The sequence below is a fragment of the Macaca mulatta genome, chromosome 15 (assembly GCF_049350105.2).
Source record: "Macaca mulatta isolate MMU2019108-1 chromosome 15, T2T-MMU8v2.0, whole genome shotgun sequence".
Classification (NCBI taxonomy): Eukaryota; Metazoa; Chordata; class Mammalia; order Primates; family Cercopithecidae; genus Macaca; species Macaca mulatta.
Window position 1 is genome coordinate 36,467,201 of NC_133420.1, and position 16,661 is coordinate 36,483,861.

At 52.5% G+C, this 16,661-nt stretch overlaps 1 protein-coding gene across 43 annotated transcripts in view; it reads right to left on the reverse strand.

Moving 5' to 3' along the window:
* Positions 1 to 16,661, reverse strand: part of DAB2IP (DAB2 interacting protein) — a 216,321-nt gene that overhangs the window by 61,496 nt on the left and 138,164 nt on the right. For 8 of the 43 annotated variants that reach the window (XM_077968093.1, XM_077968091.1, XM_077968102.1 and 5 more), the window contains exon 4: positions 11,904 to 12,054. The exons of the other annotated variants lie outside the window; for them this stretch is intronic. In XM_077968093.1, coding sequence (XP_077824219.1) covers positions 11,904 to 12,054 — 151 coding nt within the window. The remainder of the gene's footprint in view (positions 1 to 11,903; positions 12,055 to 16,661) is intronic. 43 annotated transcript variants of the gene reach the window in all.

The window sequence follows — 16,661 nt, forward strand, 5'->3', positions numbered from 1 at the left end:
GGCCTGTTCCAGGCACAGGGACATAGATAAGATCATTTCATTGGCCACAGAAAAGTCTGTAGAAAAAGTCCCCTACAAACAGTCCACCGTGGCTTTTGGTGGGGTAAGAGATTCCATGGTGGCAGTGGCATAGAAGTTTTGTTACTTTTTGCTTACTTAGTGCCTGGAATTTGGTATTCTATACTTGCAATTTTTTTAACTTATCTTTTTTTGAGACATAGTCTCATTATATTGCCCAGGCTAGACTTGAACTCCTGGGCTCAAAAGATCCTCCTGCCTCAGTCTCCCAGGTAGGCCTATAGTCATAACTTCCCTTTTTCTGTTTCTTCCCCCTGTCTGCCACTCCCCCCATGATTCACACGAGTTTCTTCTTCAGACCCACCGGCTGTCTGTGTGGCTGTCTACTCCACCAGTCAGCGGGAGCCCTGGGCTTCAGTCACCTCTCTGGCCCAAGACCCTACGTACAGCAGGGGCTCAATGAAAGTTTCCTGGACAAATCTCTGGGACAATCTGAAGGACCATTTCTGCAGGTGATCATTTAGAAGAAACTCAAAGGTGGATCAAGGGGGGAGTGGCAGATAGGGGGAGAAACTGAGAAAAAGGGAGAAGTCATAACTGCAGGCCCCGAACAGGAAGACACCCAGACAGGCTTTGGCCAGAGCCATTCAAACCCTCTGAAGAATGCAAGACCCCTGCAGGGGAGGAACAGGAAGAGGAGGAGGAGGGAAGAACCCCTTTCAAGGGTTTAGGTGTTCCTGCGAAGGCCCTCCTGGCCCAGCCCAGAACCTGAAGGAGCTGCTGGCTGGCAGGAGAGCAAACGCAAACGGCAGGGGAGGTCACATGCACGTGTGGACACTGGAGAGATCGACAGCCCCCATTCCATAGCTTTCCTAGCGATCAGGATCATGTGTCCTGGAGGTTTCTCTTAAATACTCATGACCCTTCTTCCCTGAGCTCTTGCCTGGCCAAAGCCTCATTTATGTGACGTTGGGTAAACACTGCTGGAGGGGTGGACACAGCTGGAGGCTCTCAGGGCAGCCTGGGTCAGGCCTGCAGCATATCTGCATGTCCAGGGCATGCAAGGCTTTCATGACTGGGCGGGGCCCCATCAGTTCCGCCCATGGCTTCCCAGTCCCCAACTGCCCTGAAAATGCTCAGGCAGATTCCCACCACCACTCCTCTGTCCAGGTGCCCCCTCCCCAGGAAGGCCTTGCCTATTGCCCTCTGCCCATCTGGGTTTTATCCAACCTTTAAGATAAAGGTCTTTAACTAAAGAGTATGAGCTGTATTTGGTCAACATTCATGTTTTGTTTAGCCCACACAGTGTTGACATTTTTAAGTTTTGAATCAAATGCCAACATTTAAAGATGTGAAATTTTAAAATGTCACAAAAAAACCTCTAGATTTTTGGCTTCTCTTATAAATCCAAAGGCCTGCCACCAAATGCCCAGTGCCATGGTGCAATGGCTGCTGCCCCCCTTAGCAGAACGTGTACTCTCTAGATGGCCACAGGTGCCACTACAGTGGTGGACTGTCACAGCAGGCAGGACATGGCAGGACCCACAACACATCAGACCTCCTCCCAGGATCCCACTCAGTGGCTGGCACACAGCAGGGACTTGCTTATTGTTTGTGGAATAAAGAATAAATACACAGTCCTTCACGGTGCCCAGGATTTCCTGAGCGCTATGCTGCTTCCCTGAGAGACTCCCACAGCAGAGATGGAACAATGCCCTTCACTCCCGGGGTCTTGGTCCCACAGCTGGGCACACCTGCAGCAAAACACTGGGGTGAGCCTTCAGGCTGCATCCAGATCTCCCCATTGTTATTTCATCTTTACATCAAAAGTTGTGCCACCTAGAGCCCAGTCAAAGTAAGAGCAGTGATCCTGGCACCTTCCTGCCTTCTAAAAAAGGTGGCCGGATTCCTCCCCAGCCCGTGGACAGTGATCCCCAGGACTTTTGTTAAACTGAAAAGCAGAAATTTGGCAGCAATAACTCACAAAGCCAAGGTTTCCTCAATGCCCGCCTGCAGGAGGTCTGCCCCTCTTTGAAGCTAGTAACCAACTCTTCCCTTTTTCTTTCGAGTAAATGAAACCCCACAGGGTTTTCAAGGTCAGAGTCACATTGGCAGGAAGGGTTCTCTTTGTTCTCCTGCCTCTGACTTACCCCAGACACAGACAATTGTCCCCAACCACCAGGTCCTTGGTAGTGGAAGAGGAGGCCCCTGCTCCTGCAGGGTGGAGCCCTGAGGATGAGCCAGGTGCCTACTGCAGCCCCCAGGAGCCCTGCTTCCTGGGATATGGATTCTCTATTGGCCTGGCTTCCCTGCCAGCCAGGGTGCTCTCTCTCTCACTCACAGGGGTTGGAAAGAAATAGCTGTCAGCCTCCAGGGTGTGCTCATGGCCCAGGGAGCAGGAAGTGGGCAGTGGCTGGGCCTGGTTCTGCCCCTCCCTGTCTGACAGATGTGACCTGAGGCTACAGCCCTCCTCTCCCTGAGCTTCAGTTTCCTGGTTTGGAAAATGGGGAAATAAATACCTGATCTGAGACAATCAGACTCCTGAGGGGACTGGGAGGAGCTTTGTGCATCATAAAGTGCCATGCCAAAGTTAATTATTCCAGGGCCTGGTACAGTACCTGGCATGCAGTAGGTGCTCAATGTATCGTTCATGGTACAAACATCTACGGGGCACCTGTGCTGGGCCAGGCTGTATGCTAGGTGCCAGAGGCGCCTGCGCCGGGTCCACAGGAGATCTGCCATTCAACGAGGCACATAGACAACTGCCACACCCTGAGAACTGCAAGGAAGTAAGGACCGAAATGCTATGGGACCCAGACACGGGGGCGAGGCGCTCAGGTCTTACAAGAGCCCCACCTTTTGCCTTCTGGGCAACAGAGGCCAGAGTTGGAGCTGCCTAGCTGTAGGCTGCCTGGCATTCTACCCATTTTACGACAGGGCCTAGTTGGAGAGAGTTGCCAGGCTTGGTGAACAATCGGGTTCACTGAAGGTATCCATGTGCACCTGGACACATACCCAGGACCTAACAATGAACCTGTTTTGAGACATAGTCTTATTATATTGCCCAGGCTATACACTCTCTTAATGGCCCCCACACCTGCCTGGCGAGTAGACTACAGGGTCCCTGCCCTGAGAGGAGCTGCCACCCCATCCCAAACAGGTGGTGGCCACCAGAGGACTTGAGAATTATGTTGCTGGTGGTTCATATTCTGTCTCTGCCTCTTACTAGCCCATGAGACCTTGGTCAAGCTACCAAACCTCTCTGCATCTGGTTTTCCCATCTCTAAAACAAGCACACCTCTCAGGTCACTGTAAGCACTAAGACACGAAGCACCTGGCACAGAGGGATGCTTATCCTTGGGCCTTCCCTCCCCTAGTCCAATCTGGCACACACACGGGTCTGGGTCAAGCCTCTGACCAGCTCACCTTCTCTATCTCTGCCTCTCCTTAGTGCTGGCTCCTGCCCTTCCCAATGATTCCTCACCTTCCCAATGCTCCAGGCCCTTTCCCACCTCTCACTGTAGTCTCAATAACTGTTCCAGGAAGAGAGTAAGGTTTTCATCCTCTGAGCACTAGACTCATGGGGTTCCCTCTGCCTAAATGCCCTTCCCTGCCTTGGTTATGTGATGAACCCATGCTCGTTCAAGTCTCAACTCCTGTCACTTCTTCTATGAAGTCCTCCTGGATTCCTTGAGAGATGGCCTGACTCTTCCCCCAACCCCCAGCAGAGAGGCACAGAAGCAGCAGGCCAGGGTCTCCAACTCCTTACATGTCCTTGGGTACGTCCCCTCCTCATTCCTGGCCTCAGTTGCCCATCTGTAAAGGGATCACTATGACTTCTCATCCTAAGGCCCTGGGAATGGGCTTGGTCATGTGCTCTACTTTTGGGGGAGTAAGAGGACCACAGCCAGGTTTGCCCGGAGGTTCTGGGGAGGTAGGAAGGAGCTGGATTCTTGCTTTGTTCTACCAGTGAGGGCAGGACATGTATATATCAAGAGATCCCATCCAGTGTCCTCATGAAGCCCCCCCTTGCTACCAGGTGGAGAGAACCCAAAAGTGAAACACAGAAATCAGGCACAAAAGATGGGGAGCAAAGTGAAGGCCTTGAAGTCTGCCTGGGACTGGGGGAGGGGGAGCAGAGCCAGCTTTAAGGCTTTAAGCAGAAGAAGCTAGGATCTGAAAGATGGGTATGATCAAAGTAGGAATCACAGGGGAAAGAGAAGGCGGCATTCCAGAGAGGACACAACACGAGCCAGGGAACTCCATGACACAATCCTGGCTAACTCATCTCCTGCGCTTGCTCTTCACCAGGTGCTGCTAAGCATTTAGCTGCAGATCCCATTTACTCCTCTTGACAATGCTATGAACTGATACTCTCCCCCATTTTGCAGAGTTAGCTAAGTTCTCTAAAGTCACAGCTGACAAGTGGCAGAGCTGGAATTTCAACCCAGCATTTGCCTGCAGTGTTCTGTGGGTCAACAGAGGAGACCAAGGCCTGGTGGCTCAGGGTGACGCAGGGTAAGGACTCAAGTCTGGAGACTCCCAAGGGACTTGTTAAGTCCTCGAAGTCGGGTTTTGTTGTCCCTGCAGATAGATCTTGAATGGCACCCAGCCCATCCCAACGTATGTTGATGACATCCCTTGGGGGTGACCTCACCCACACATGGGGATATGCAAGCAGAGTCCAAGGACCCCCACCCACGCCTCCTTTGCACCATCTGCCTGAGTGCTGCCTGAGCTGCTGCAAGCAGCCAGCGAGTGAGTGAGTGAGCAAGCACCTTGGAGGGCGTGAGGGAGCTGGGAGAAGGCAGCCAGTCAGGAGCCGCGGCTGCCGGCAGCCACACAGACGGGCTGACGCAGAGCTGTTGCCAGGGCAGGCAGGAGAGTCTGCCTTCACAGGGAGAGGGACTGAGGATAGGTCACTCTCTCCTGGGCCACCAGCATGTCCATCCAGGGCCTCCCCACCAAGAGCCTGGCCATTCTGAAACCTCAACACATAAGGACAGCGGCCCCGCAGGGAGACCACCAGCAAGGAAAGCCATTGAGACAGAAGGCATGGTCACACCTGACATGCCAGAAACAAGAATGTCACAATGCGGCCCAAACAGGGACCCTGGCTGGGGGCTAGAGGCTTCTGGGCCAGGAGTTTCAACAACCCAGGCTCAGCTTGCAGGACACCCATCACTGTGTGGTACCTGCCCCCCCCCTGTACCAGGAACAGCAGGGAGTCCAGGACTGGAGAGGGAGGGGAAGAGAAAAAGAAGGGAGAGGTGGTGCTCAAAGGAGAATGGTCCCAGGAAGGCAGGACCCTGACTGGACTCTCACCTGGGCCTCTTCTCAGTGCCCGGCACGTGGCTGCCATGTGGCAGGGTGGGGCACGGAAGCCAGAACTGTGGGTAACGAGGAGTAAACATGCCAGGAGGGGCAAGGGGGGCAGGTCAGGATGCCCAGGGCACTGCTAAGTGGTGTGCTGTCCATTTTGCACACATACTAAGGTCAATTACACACGGTATGATAAACACACGTGTGTGACCCAAGTGAATCTACCCAGGGGTGGATTATCAGGATCCACATGCCAGGGGTAGCTACAGCAAGCCCATTAAATCGTTTTCTGTAAAACTGCACCACAAAGTATGCAGTGTTTCCTTTCATGTGTAGAAATGTGCTTCTGCTAGTACAATGACTGGCTTTTAGCTAGCTGGATAAAAAGGCCTTGTGAGCACCACCATCCTGTCTGTACCTGCCCTAAGATTCAGGCTAAGCAGCAGGCCAACTCTTAGGAAGTCACTCAGAGTCCAGAATTCTGCTTGCCCCAAAGTCCCACCACTTAGAAGATCCTGGCCCTTGAGTCGATGTGGAAGTTGGTAATTCGTACCATGAGGACTGTGTAGCATCACCTAGGGGTGAATCCATGGTGCAAAGTGCTTCTCTGAGGAGTTCTCTGAGGGCAAGATCCCCCCAGGGCTGCCCCAGGCTCACAAGAGACCCCGGCCCATCTTCATGAGTGCTTGCTATGACACATACATGCACAAGGCCCAGCTCCGTATGAGACTTGCCTTCACTGAAACAGTCTTCCTGATAGATGCTAGGAGCAAAAGAGACAGAGTTCCAACTCACCACTCATCATTAGAGGCTACAGAAATTCACCAAATAACCTGACAACAGCAAAGCTGCCCCTTTGACTTAGCGGGGAGAGAGACTACAGGGTTGACCATGGGAAACATGTGGCACTGAATTACCACACCTACCTTGGCCCCATGGCTCCCATCTTGGTCTTTGGCCAACCTGGGAAACTTGTTTCCCCATCACATTCCTGGGCCTCAGGAATGTGGCTCCTGGCCTCCTAACAGAAGAAAGCAGAGCTCTGGGTACCACCCACAGGATGCCCACTGGTGTCTCCTGAGAGCACACTGGGGTGCTGGGATGGGGATGGATCCCCTCTATACTCTCAGGGCCAGTCCCTCAGGGCTCTGCTGTTTATGTGAAGAACTAAGCAGAATTATTTTGGAAATGGAATCTGAGCAGGATAAAGAGTTGGGCTCTGCAACCAGCCCACATAAACACTTAGCCTCTCGCCAGGAAGGGCTGCAGTTCATATTTCGCAAGGGACAGGGCACAGCCAGTCAGACCTGAGTTTGGGATGAAACTCAGCTTCCGGCCAGTAGCAGCAGCGAAGCATCCCAGGCAGTTCCTGCCTCACCTGGGGTTCAGCTGAGCACCAGGCTCTGCCCTACAAGTGGCCCTAGGGGCACAGTGTGGCCTGGCTCCCCAAGCTGGCAGCAGGCAGTGCTACATCCAGCCCAGGAAGATAAAAGCATTCCCCACTACCACCATCCCTTGGAGGCCTATGACCCTCTCAGAGAGGGGAGAATCCAGAGCTGCTAACTGGGGATCTCAATACTTGAGTGGGTCTCAGAATCACCTGGGGCTTATCAGGAATACAGATTCCAGAGCCCCCCTTAGACCTGTGACCCTGACCCTCCCAGGGTGGGGCTCCGGAATCTTTTTACCAGGTTCTCATGGCACTGTGATGCTCAGCTACAACCAGGCAAAGTGGGATGCCTCTGGTGCTCCTTCACAATGCCCACAGGAAATGCCTGGACTCTTCTTATCTGCTGCTGCCATTCCTGAAACCTTGGGAAGTTTACAAGGACTCACAAGCACTGTCCTTACAAGCACCTTCAGGTGACCATACCTCCACCCACCTCTGCAGACAACTGATAGGCCCCGCCTGATGACAGGCCAGCTGGGATTAGAGGCAGAGAATAAACCGACCCATTTCATGGGGAGAGAAGTGTGTTATTTACAGAGCCTTTTGAAAGAGGAGTCATTAGTTGACTTGGCATTTTGATCATCAGAAAACTACCCAAGTCACATTGTCATTAAAAGGAAGCAAAGACCTGAGAAAGCAAAGAGGCGTGGCTGAGGCTGTTGAGGGTGCCCCCTTTCTAGAGTCCTATAACCCTCTCGCTCAGAAGGCTCTCAGGCAACCACCATGCAGCCCCCTGCCCTGCAGGAGCAAGGTCCTCAACCCTAGCTAAACAGACACTCTCAGGGCAGCAAGTGCCAAGGCCAGCTCCCTGGAGCTGGGGGGGGGGGGCATGCCCCTTGGCATGGGTTCCCCACGTTCAAATCTGGACTCCGCCATTTAAGGGTTCTATGACCTCCCGCAAGTCTCTTAACCATCTTCAATCCTGGTTTCCTCGCTTGTGAAATGAGAAATATCCATTTCTTAGGATGGTCGGAGGGTTAGGGCCAAAGAAGTCCACTGGCAGCCCCTCCTAGAAGACCCACTGGGTCTGCACGAGTTCTCCCACTGCCCAGAAGGTTCTTCCCTGAGAGCTCAGCTTACTCCTTTTGTCGTTGGGGAGGCCACTGCCACCACCTCCACCAGATGAAACCCTTCAGATCTGGGCTCTCACTGCCTTCAGGACACACATCTTAATTGCAATTACACAGTTACCTGTAAGACAATTGCACTTCAGCCTGTGTCCTCCACTAGGGGAGGAGCTGGGGCTGGTTTTGCTCATTTGCATCCCCCAGCTTAGCACTATGCCTGGCACGTAACGGGCTCTAACTGAAGAGTATCCTCTCCTTTGAGACCAGGCTGTCAGAGCGCCTATCCCACTGTTGGCTCCTGACTTCATCACTCAGCAACTCCTGAGTCCAGCCTCTATAATACTTGAATTGGTGCCCCACCCTAAAAGGGAGGCTCACAGCACCAATAGCTGCCTGCCTGTCTCCCTGCTGCTTGGGACTCGGCCTTGTGTGGCTCTCCAGATTTCACGTAGTAACACCTTCTCAGAGTTTCGGAAGCAAACCAAAGTCATTTGTCAACTATTTTCTCCCATTAATCTCACAATGCATTTGCTATTTTCCCTCCATAATGACTCATTTAGCAGCAACAGAGCAATTAGGCAGACCACAGAATATTGATTTTCTAAGTAGGAGAAATGTCAGCACAAACATCACTTCATGTCTGCCTTTGGCCATCTCTTGCTTATATGATGAGGTGGACCCTGGGAAGACTGGGTTGGATGTGCTGACAGGTTGTGGGATCTCAAACAGAAAAGCAAAAGCACGGTGTGTGAGAATGTGAGTATGTGTGTGTGACGACAGAATGACATGATCAAATTACCACGTAACACGATCCCACATAGACCTCAAAACCCTGGGAGTCAGGCGCCACAATCTTGGTGCCCATTTGAAAATGAGGAGACAGAGGGTCAGAGATTAGGTGACTCGTCCCAGATCACGGAGGGAGTTGGGGCATCGGATCTGGACTGGGTACATGTGTCAGCAGAGCAGGATTCTGTTCATCAGAGAGCCCCCATGTGGCTTGCTTTAGGACCAGAATGGAACTGTTGGGTGTGGCAATGCAGTACCTTTCATGGTGTATGGTATAACCCAAGGAGATTTTTGAGATATAAAACAGTTGGCCCGAGTCCTGAAGTCACATCTTAGCCCTGGTGCAGCTTCTAAGCCCAGCTGCTGTGAACAAGTTCACCCCAGGCTCCCCTAGTCATCCACCAGCCTTGTCCAAGAACTCTCAGAAAGGCCTGGAGAAAGACAAGCCAGCTGGACCCCCCTGTCCCACTCCATCACCCCTGCACCACCACTACTGGCCCAAGTCGAGTGCATACCCAGTTCCTGGGGTACCTCAAATATCCTCACCCTATAACAAGAGGGCAGGAGAAGGAAAAGGGTGAGAGTTGGAAGTGGTGTGATAAGCAGGCATCTGGCGGTTTTAGGCCCCTATCTATGAATGGCTCTAAAGCCAGGCCCCACAGCTTGGAAACCCTGAAGGAAGGCTTCACTCACTCCTGCCTCCACCCCCCAGACACTCCAAGCAAGCTAGGAAGGGTGCTTTCAGAGCAACAGGTCCGAAGGCCCCACCCCAGCCAACATACTGACATTTATCCAGGGAGCAAATGGTTTCTTGGTGGCCAAGAGGAAAGAGCTGAAAGCCCAGCTGGCAGATGTGGGTTTAAATATCAACTCTATGTGCCTGTGGGTGAGACAATTACCCTCTCTGGGCCTCAGTTACCGTATCTATAAAATGGAATAATCCCTGCCCTGCCACCTTCCCAGCTGGTGTGAGGGCCATGTGGGGAATGACAGGGTGACCCATAAATGCTGGCTGGGGAAGCTCCTCAAAGGGGGACATTTCCAAGAGTTGGCACTGTCCTCCAAGGGAAGGGGCCGCTCCAGATGGAAAGAGCTCCCCATTGCTGGAGATGTGCCAACACTGGAGTGCCGGTGTGGATGGGAAGCAGAGCATCCTGTACCCCCTCCCATGGGCTCAGACACAAACTGGCACATTAAAGCCTCTAAGGAACCATGCATCAAAGAAACTGACTGACTTGGTTCACTGGACGTTGCCCTGACCTGTTTGGACTGTGGAATTCCCTCATTCCAAGCACCCATTAACATCTGTAAGAATATGTTCAGTGGAACCCATTTAAGAAATACTCCTATAGAAGGTTTGGAGCAAGGCCTTTCAAGAGTACTCGTGGTGTGGTGAGACTCTAGGACTTTCCCCAATATCAACTACATGGTGGGGGCAGGCCTACCCCTTACTCTCCTTTCTAGCATGATAGGGAGACAAGGCCATGTGTCAGAGGGAAAACTCACATCAATGAAACACCATCAAAAGGGATTTAGAAATCTCAAATAGGAATCACTCCCAGGCTACCTCCGACTTTAACAAGCCCAGAAACTGGGAGGGATTGAAGAAGGCCCCCAAGCAGAAATACCTTCCCCTCCCCTACTCGTCTGAAAATTGGCCCTCATTGCTCTTACCCACTGCATAAGCAGTGATCCCTTTGGGCTGCCAGAAAAGAGGGCTAAGTCCCCAAAACAGCTGATCACGCTTCAGAGAAAAAGGGTTAGTGGGACCACAGAAAGCAGAAAGAATAAGAATACTAAACCATCTGTGTGCTAGAAAACCCATGTGTGGATCCTGGAAGAAAGCACGCACTACCCCCACCTGCCCTTTATCATGCTATGGGAGCCACATGGACACACCAGAGCTGGCCCCCAACCCAGGGCCCTCTCCTCTCTCTGGAGGCTCCATGCCAGGAAAGGCAGAGGAGTCCGGGAACCATCGGCTCCCCTGGAAGAGCTCCGGCAAACCCATCCATGGCAAACCCATCCATAATGGTGCAGACTTTGCTCCCAGCAAGGGCAGAGCTTTATTAATTATTCAGGGGACAGTGCAATTATGCAAATCTGTGGGCAGCCTCTGCCCGACCACTGCCTTCTGCAGAGGGAGTCTAGAGGGGAATGGGGAGGCCCAGAGCTCAAGCTGCCAGGTACACGGGAGCCACCCAGCCTGCAAAAAGAGGAATAAACCCCTACACCCTAGGCCTAGGCTCGTCCCAGACAAACCACCTCCCCACAGAGGGCTCTCTGACCAGAGCCAGGCTCCATCCCACACACAGGAGGGCTGGTAGCTGCTTTGAGGAATGATATTGAGAACCTGGGATGCCTTTTTCCAAATACATATGACCCACTACCTGTTGCTGAGCCAGCAATGCCATCATTCAGGGCTTATTCCTGCAGATACTAATGGCAGGGAACACTTCCAGAGTTTCCTCCAAAACATGCTTCTGAGGAGACATAACACCTCAAAAGAATGTTTACCAAATAATGTTCTGCAAAATACAACTGCTCCACAGATGTTAACAGCTGCTCCTGGGGTTGGGGGACAGGAAACCCTGGATTAAACAAAGCAAAACTGACTTGTTTATTGTAGGACCTCTCAGGGCCTTTAATCTCCTGGGTCACAAATGATTTCCCAAGAATGAGGAAGCAAAATTTGAGGATGGAAAATGCATTTGAGCACACAATCACCCCACTGGAGTCTCACCTCCAAGAACCTCTGGAACTGAGTTTGAGAAACTCTGGACAGACTGCTCCCCAGTCCTATTTGGACTATGGAATTCTCTCATCCCAAACACCCATTAACATCTCTAAGAACAGGTGTTCCATGGAACCCAGTTCGGGAAAACACTCGTGTGGGTGCTCTGAATAATAAGCAGCAGAGGTACGAAAGGCAACAAGGCCTTTCAAGTGCACCCCTGGCTTGCAGAGACTCTCAGACTTACTAAGTTCTCTGCCAGCTCCATTATTCCTTAATTCTGAAATTCTCTGGAGTAGGTTTTCCCTATCCTCAAACAACCATCAAATTCGTGGACTTTATGATCGTAGGGCAACTGAACAAGACCACCTCAGGCAGGCTGGATGGGCTCCAGGCAGAATATCTGGCCCTAGCACTACCACCTCCCCACATCACGTTCAGTCCACAGAAGGCAGTTGACACCAGGGCAGTGTGGCCTGCAGCACAATAGGCAACCCAATTGGTGAGTCTGCTGTAGTACTACCTGGGGTGGCTGGGGGTTTCGGCGCCAGCTTCACCCGTCTTCCCACAGATCCTGAGCAGAGGCTGGTGGGGGAGTCGCTGGCCACGATCATCATCACCCTGTTTGCCTTCACCCTCCTGGGTAGTGATGAAAGCCACCTCCATGTTCTGACCTTGGAGGAAGAGAAGTGCTATGGAAGGTCACTTAGCCTAGCCACAACCCCTTCTTCTACCTGCCCCACCTCACCCGGCATTATAAGTCAACAGATCCAAATGCAGCCATAGCTCATCAGCTCTGCCCAGATGAAAAGAGGTATGGGAGCCCAGAACCCTAAGGGAGCCACAGAAAAAGATGCTTAAGAATAAGTGATAAGTTGCAAATAGGAGGGGCAGTCACTGATCCAAGCCTGCCCTTGCATCCTGATGACCCCATCTTAAGGCCTGCCTCCACCGCCACCCCTACCATCTCAGGACTTGGGCACCCACAGCAGCCCCCTGCAGAGCCCCTGGTGCCCTTGGGACACACTTCCAAACCGCCTGGCAGCAGCCACATTCTCTCACCTGTGGGAGACAGAAAAACATTCTAGAAAGAACTGGATGCAAATCCTGTCTATGCCACTCACCTGCTGTCCGACTCAGGGCAAGTGACTTTTACTTCTCAGAACCTCAAATTCCTCACCTATAAGATAGGGAGAGGGCAGTACTGTGGGGTGGTTAAAAACACTGATGTGGGAGCCAGACAGCTTGGGTTTAATCCCAGCTCTGCCATTTCCGGCCACACAACTCACGCCTCTTTGGCTGTGAACCAGGGACGGCAACAGTATATATCTCACGGGCTGCTGTGAGGGTGAAGCGAGTTCAACTCAGTGAAGTGCAGGCAGCAGGGCCTGGCGCATAAGATGTGCTCAGCCATGTCAGCTAATACACTATAGAGGGCCCTGGCTGTGGATACAAAGAGATCTAGATTCTAAAGGCAACCTGAGACTAATCCTGGCTACATGATTTTATACTCTGAGGCCAGTTTCCTCACCTATAAAATGGGGGGAGGATAAAATGAGGGTAGTCAAGAAAATCAGAGACGATGCATATACAATGCATAATGCCTACCACACAGGTGCTTCTTAAGTGACCAAGTGGTTTATCAATCTGATCATTGACAGAACATGTAATGTGAAACAGAGCACACGAGCACAGGCCACGTAGAACGCTGCCTGATAGAGGCCTTACATAATGAAGCCAACCGCCTGGGTTTGAAACCCAGCTCTGCCACTTATGAGCTGTAGGACTTGAACAAGCTGCTCAGTCTCTCTGTGACTCTATTTTCTTCTCTGTAAAATGGGGATAGTAATAGCACCTATCCTTCAAAGTGCTACAGTAAGAATGAGCTGAACAAATGCACAAGTAAGCACCAGGCACAGAGCCTGGCGCATCCTGAGTGGCCACTCAAGGGCAGTGGGTGGGGCTATCACAGTGTCAGAAGCAGTTTGCCATGAACGGAGCAGGATGAAAGGCATCTCCGTCCCGCCCCACTACGATGGCTCCATTCTCCAACAGCTCCAGGGGCTTCATGACCTGAATGCAGTAAACCAAAGCCCAGGAAAGACTGGGCCAGCCCTGTGCCAGGAATCCTGGGCCCCGAGACATTAGTTTCCATTTTTGTTTTTGCTTTACTGAAATAGAGAATCTGAAGCTCAGAGGGAAGCAGTTGGTGGAGCTGAGCCTTGGGCCAGCTCTGGGAGACTGACTCAGGCACGCCTGCTATTAACCTCCACGGCAACTGGCGGTGTGGGGGACAGGATTTTAGAGTAAGGCAGCCCTAGGTTCAGATTCCAGCTGCCCGCCTCACAGGCCCAGATTCCCCATCACCTCCCACAACCCTAGCAGGTGCCGGGCCTCCTTAGTTGGGAGTGCAGCCCACCCCACCTGGCCTAGTCTCTCCAAAGACAGTCATTCTCTTCCCTGAGCCGAGACCTTCCAAGGGGTCTGGAAGACTTCCACTCTCAGGTGGGAGCTAAGGGTATCTGGTCCAGTCCTAAAATGCTGACTAGTCCTGTCCTGTGGAATTTGACTTGGCGGACCTTGAATTGCATTACTGCGGCTCGCTTGATCCTAAGCAAGTGGGTACACTTCCCTGAACCTCAGTTTCCCCACCTGCAACCAGGAAGTTAGTGAGAAGAGCGGGCCTTGGTGGCAAAGGTGGGATGAGCACTGGACCTGGAGTTAGGAGACAAGTTCCAGCTCCCCTTGCCTCTGCCCCTTCACCTCTCTGAGCCTCACCTACCTCAGGTGCAAAATGCAGATCAGTCACAAATGCCCTGACTGTTCCAAGCACCCTCAGGAGACCCAGGGCACTGGTGTGGAGGAGCTTTTCATAATGGGAGCCCAGTGCAAGCACCGAAGGGGGCTACTGATACTCCTGTGAGGAGGCAGAGGGTTTATTTCAAAAGGCGTCACAGCCTTAAGGAGAAAGGATATGACATGCTACTGGTGGGATCTTGACATCAACCAGGGAATGGACTTGCCTGGTTACTGGGTTTCCTCCAACGTGTAATTCTGGGCCACTCACACATCGGGTTTCAGTTTCTACATCTGTGAAATGGGAAACAAAAAGCCCTCTTGCTATGAGAAATCACTAAGAGTACAGCACAGGAAGTGCTTAGGCAAGTCACCAGCACACAGCTGGGGCACAATGCCTGCCCCTCTACAAAAGAAGCAAACTTTGGGGAAGCAAGACCACCCCACCCAGAGAGTCTAATTCAGAAGATCCGGGGTAGTGTCCAAGAATCTGCATTTTATCAGGTGTCCTAAGCAATTCCTCGTCATACAGGTCCTCCTCTGCCCTGGGTTTCCAGTACAAGAGTAGGGATTTAGTCATAGCCACTTAGTTTACTGATGAAATGTGGCGAAGTTGGAAAGAGGGAAAGAAAGCACAGAGGAGAGTAAGGAGCAGAGGGGGTGGGGCTGGGAACAATCTATTAATCAATCTCCTCCCCAGCCAGAAATGGTAATTGTTGAGGCTCACACATCCTTCACCTGCTAACAATCTGCAGCTGCAATACCACGTTCTGATTATGAATGTCAAAAAGGCAGAGCATGAAATTAACTTCCCCTTAGTCAGTGGGCACAGGGAGACACTACACTAATTCACTGCCCTCGGTATGAAAACTCCCCATGACAACGTCGAATCAAATTAGGGCCCATGCTACCCTGGTGCCATCTCTATCTCTCCCCAGTGCACTCTTTTACAATCAGGCCCAGCCTGAAAACAAGGGCCCTGGTTTGTTCCAGAAAGGTCAGGGCAACAGGCAGGAGGTGATGGTTACCTGGGACAGTAGGGAGAAGGGCTCCTCTGCTCCCCCATGGGGGCTGCCCACTGAAAAGTGGAGATGGGATATCATTGTGCCAAGGAGTAACTCACTCCGCAGAGCATCTGATGCAGTAGTGTACCACTAGCCCCACCTGAGAGATGGGAAAACTGAGGGGGGCGGCAGAAGGGTGGAGGTGGCAAAAAGCTGCTCAGGCTGCCTTTTGGGGAACCCCTAAAAAGTACAGTCTGAGGCTACCCACTGGTCCGTCTCTCTTAAAAAATTTAAGCACATTCAGTTATTCACTGGCCAACTCTAAATGCCTCCGGCACAGGGCACAAAGTGCTCTGTTAGTGCTTCCAAGCAGCCTATCGCCAAGGCAGTCATCAGCTGAGGTCTACAAGGGGATGACCCTACAGGTCTGCAGAACGAGGGCCTCCTAAGCCGACACAGGGAGGGGGGAAGGGAGGACTTATTCCTTGGCCTGCCCTCAAGATGGGGCCTGACCTCCAGCCTTGGAGTCACTTCTTACCTCTCCCCCAAGGAATTCTCAGGCAGGGTGCCAGGAACCTTTGTGGGTGGGGATGGACGTTGTTTCCCTCTCCCTCCCATAGGTTTTCACCCCATCGCCCATGTGGCCCACAGGGGACATCTGCTGCACGCTGGTGGCTTCCACAAGGACGTGCATGTGTGCCAGGTGGCAGGTGGCATGGCCTGTATACACAAGGGAGGACAGCCATATGCCCACAGAGGCCAGAGATGCCCTCTATCTCAGGAGGGGATGGTAACACAGGCACACCCCAGCTGGGAGGGGAAACTTCCCTACCATTTCCATCACTATAATCTCCTGTGAGTTTCCAACCAGTCCTTTGAGATAGGTGGTGGGCACAATCACTCCTCTTGATGGATGAGTGGAAGGAGGGGCAGAGAGGAACCATGGCTTGCCCATAGTCACACATAGGCAGGGCCTGACCAAGAGCCCAAGGAAGGGGTATGCAAGCAATCTCTCACGTCACACATGGGCCACAGAGAGCTCAGAGAGAAGCAGAGGGGAGGGAGCTGGGCCCTTGGTGGAGATTTGGCTGTGGGAAGCTGCCTCAGGTTCCCAGGCTCTGACTTGGGGGCAGCTTCCCTGCAGCAGTAGCCCAGAGGCCCCTGGAGGGGTGGGAAAGCAGAGTGGCTAGTGACTGTCCCTCCCATAGCCCAGGCCTTGGGTATGTCACCTGGCTGCTCCGAGGTTGGTACAGCCCCACCTCAGCCCAGGCTTGCTATCCACACCTTCTCACCCCATCCCCAGGCAGATGCTGCCCTGGACACACCTCACAGATGGATGCACTGATGGCCAAGAGACTAGAACCACCAGAGGTTCTTCGTGCAAACGGAGCTTTCACTCACCTACAGCCAATCACCACAAGGGAGCAGGCTGGCTGCTCAGAGCAGAGAGAAGCTAAGCACACCCTGCTACCCTGGAAGGA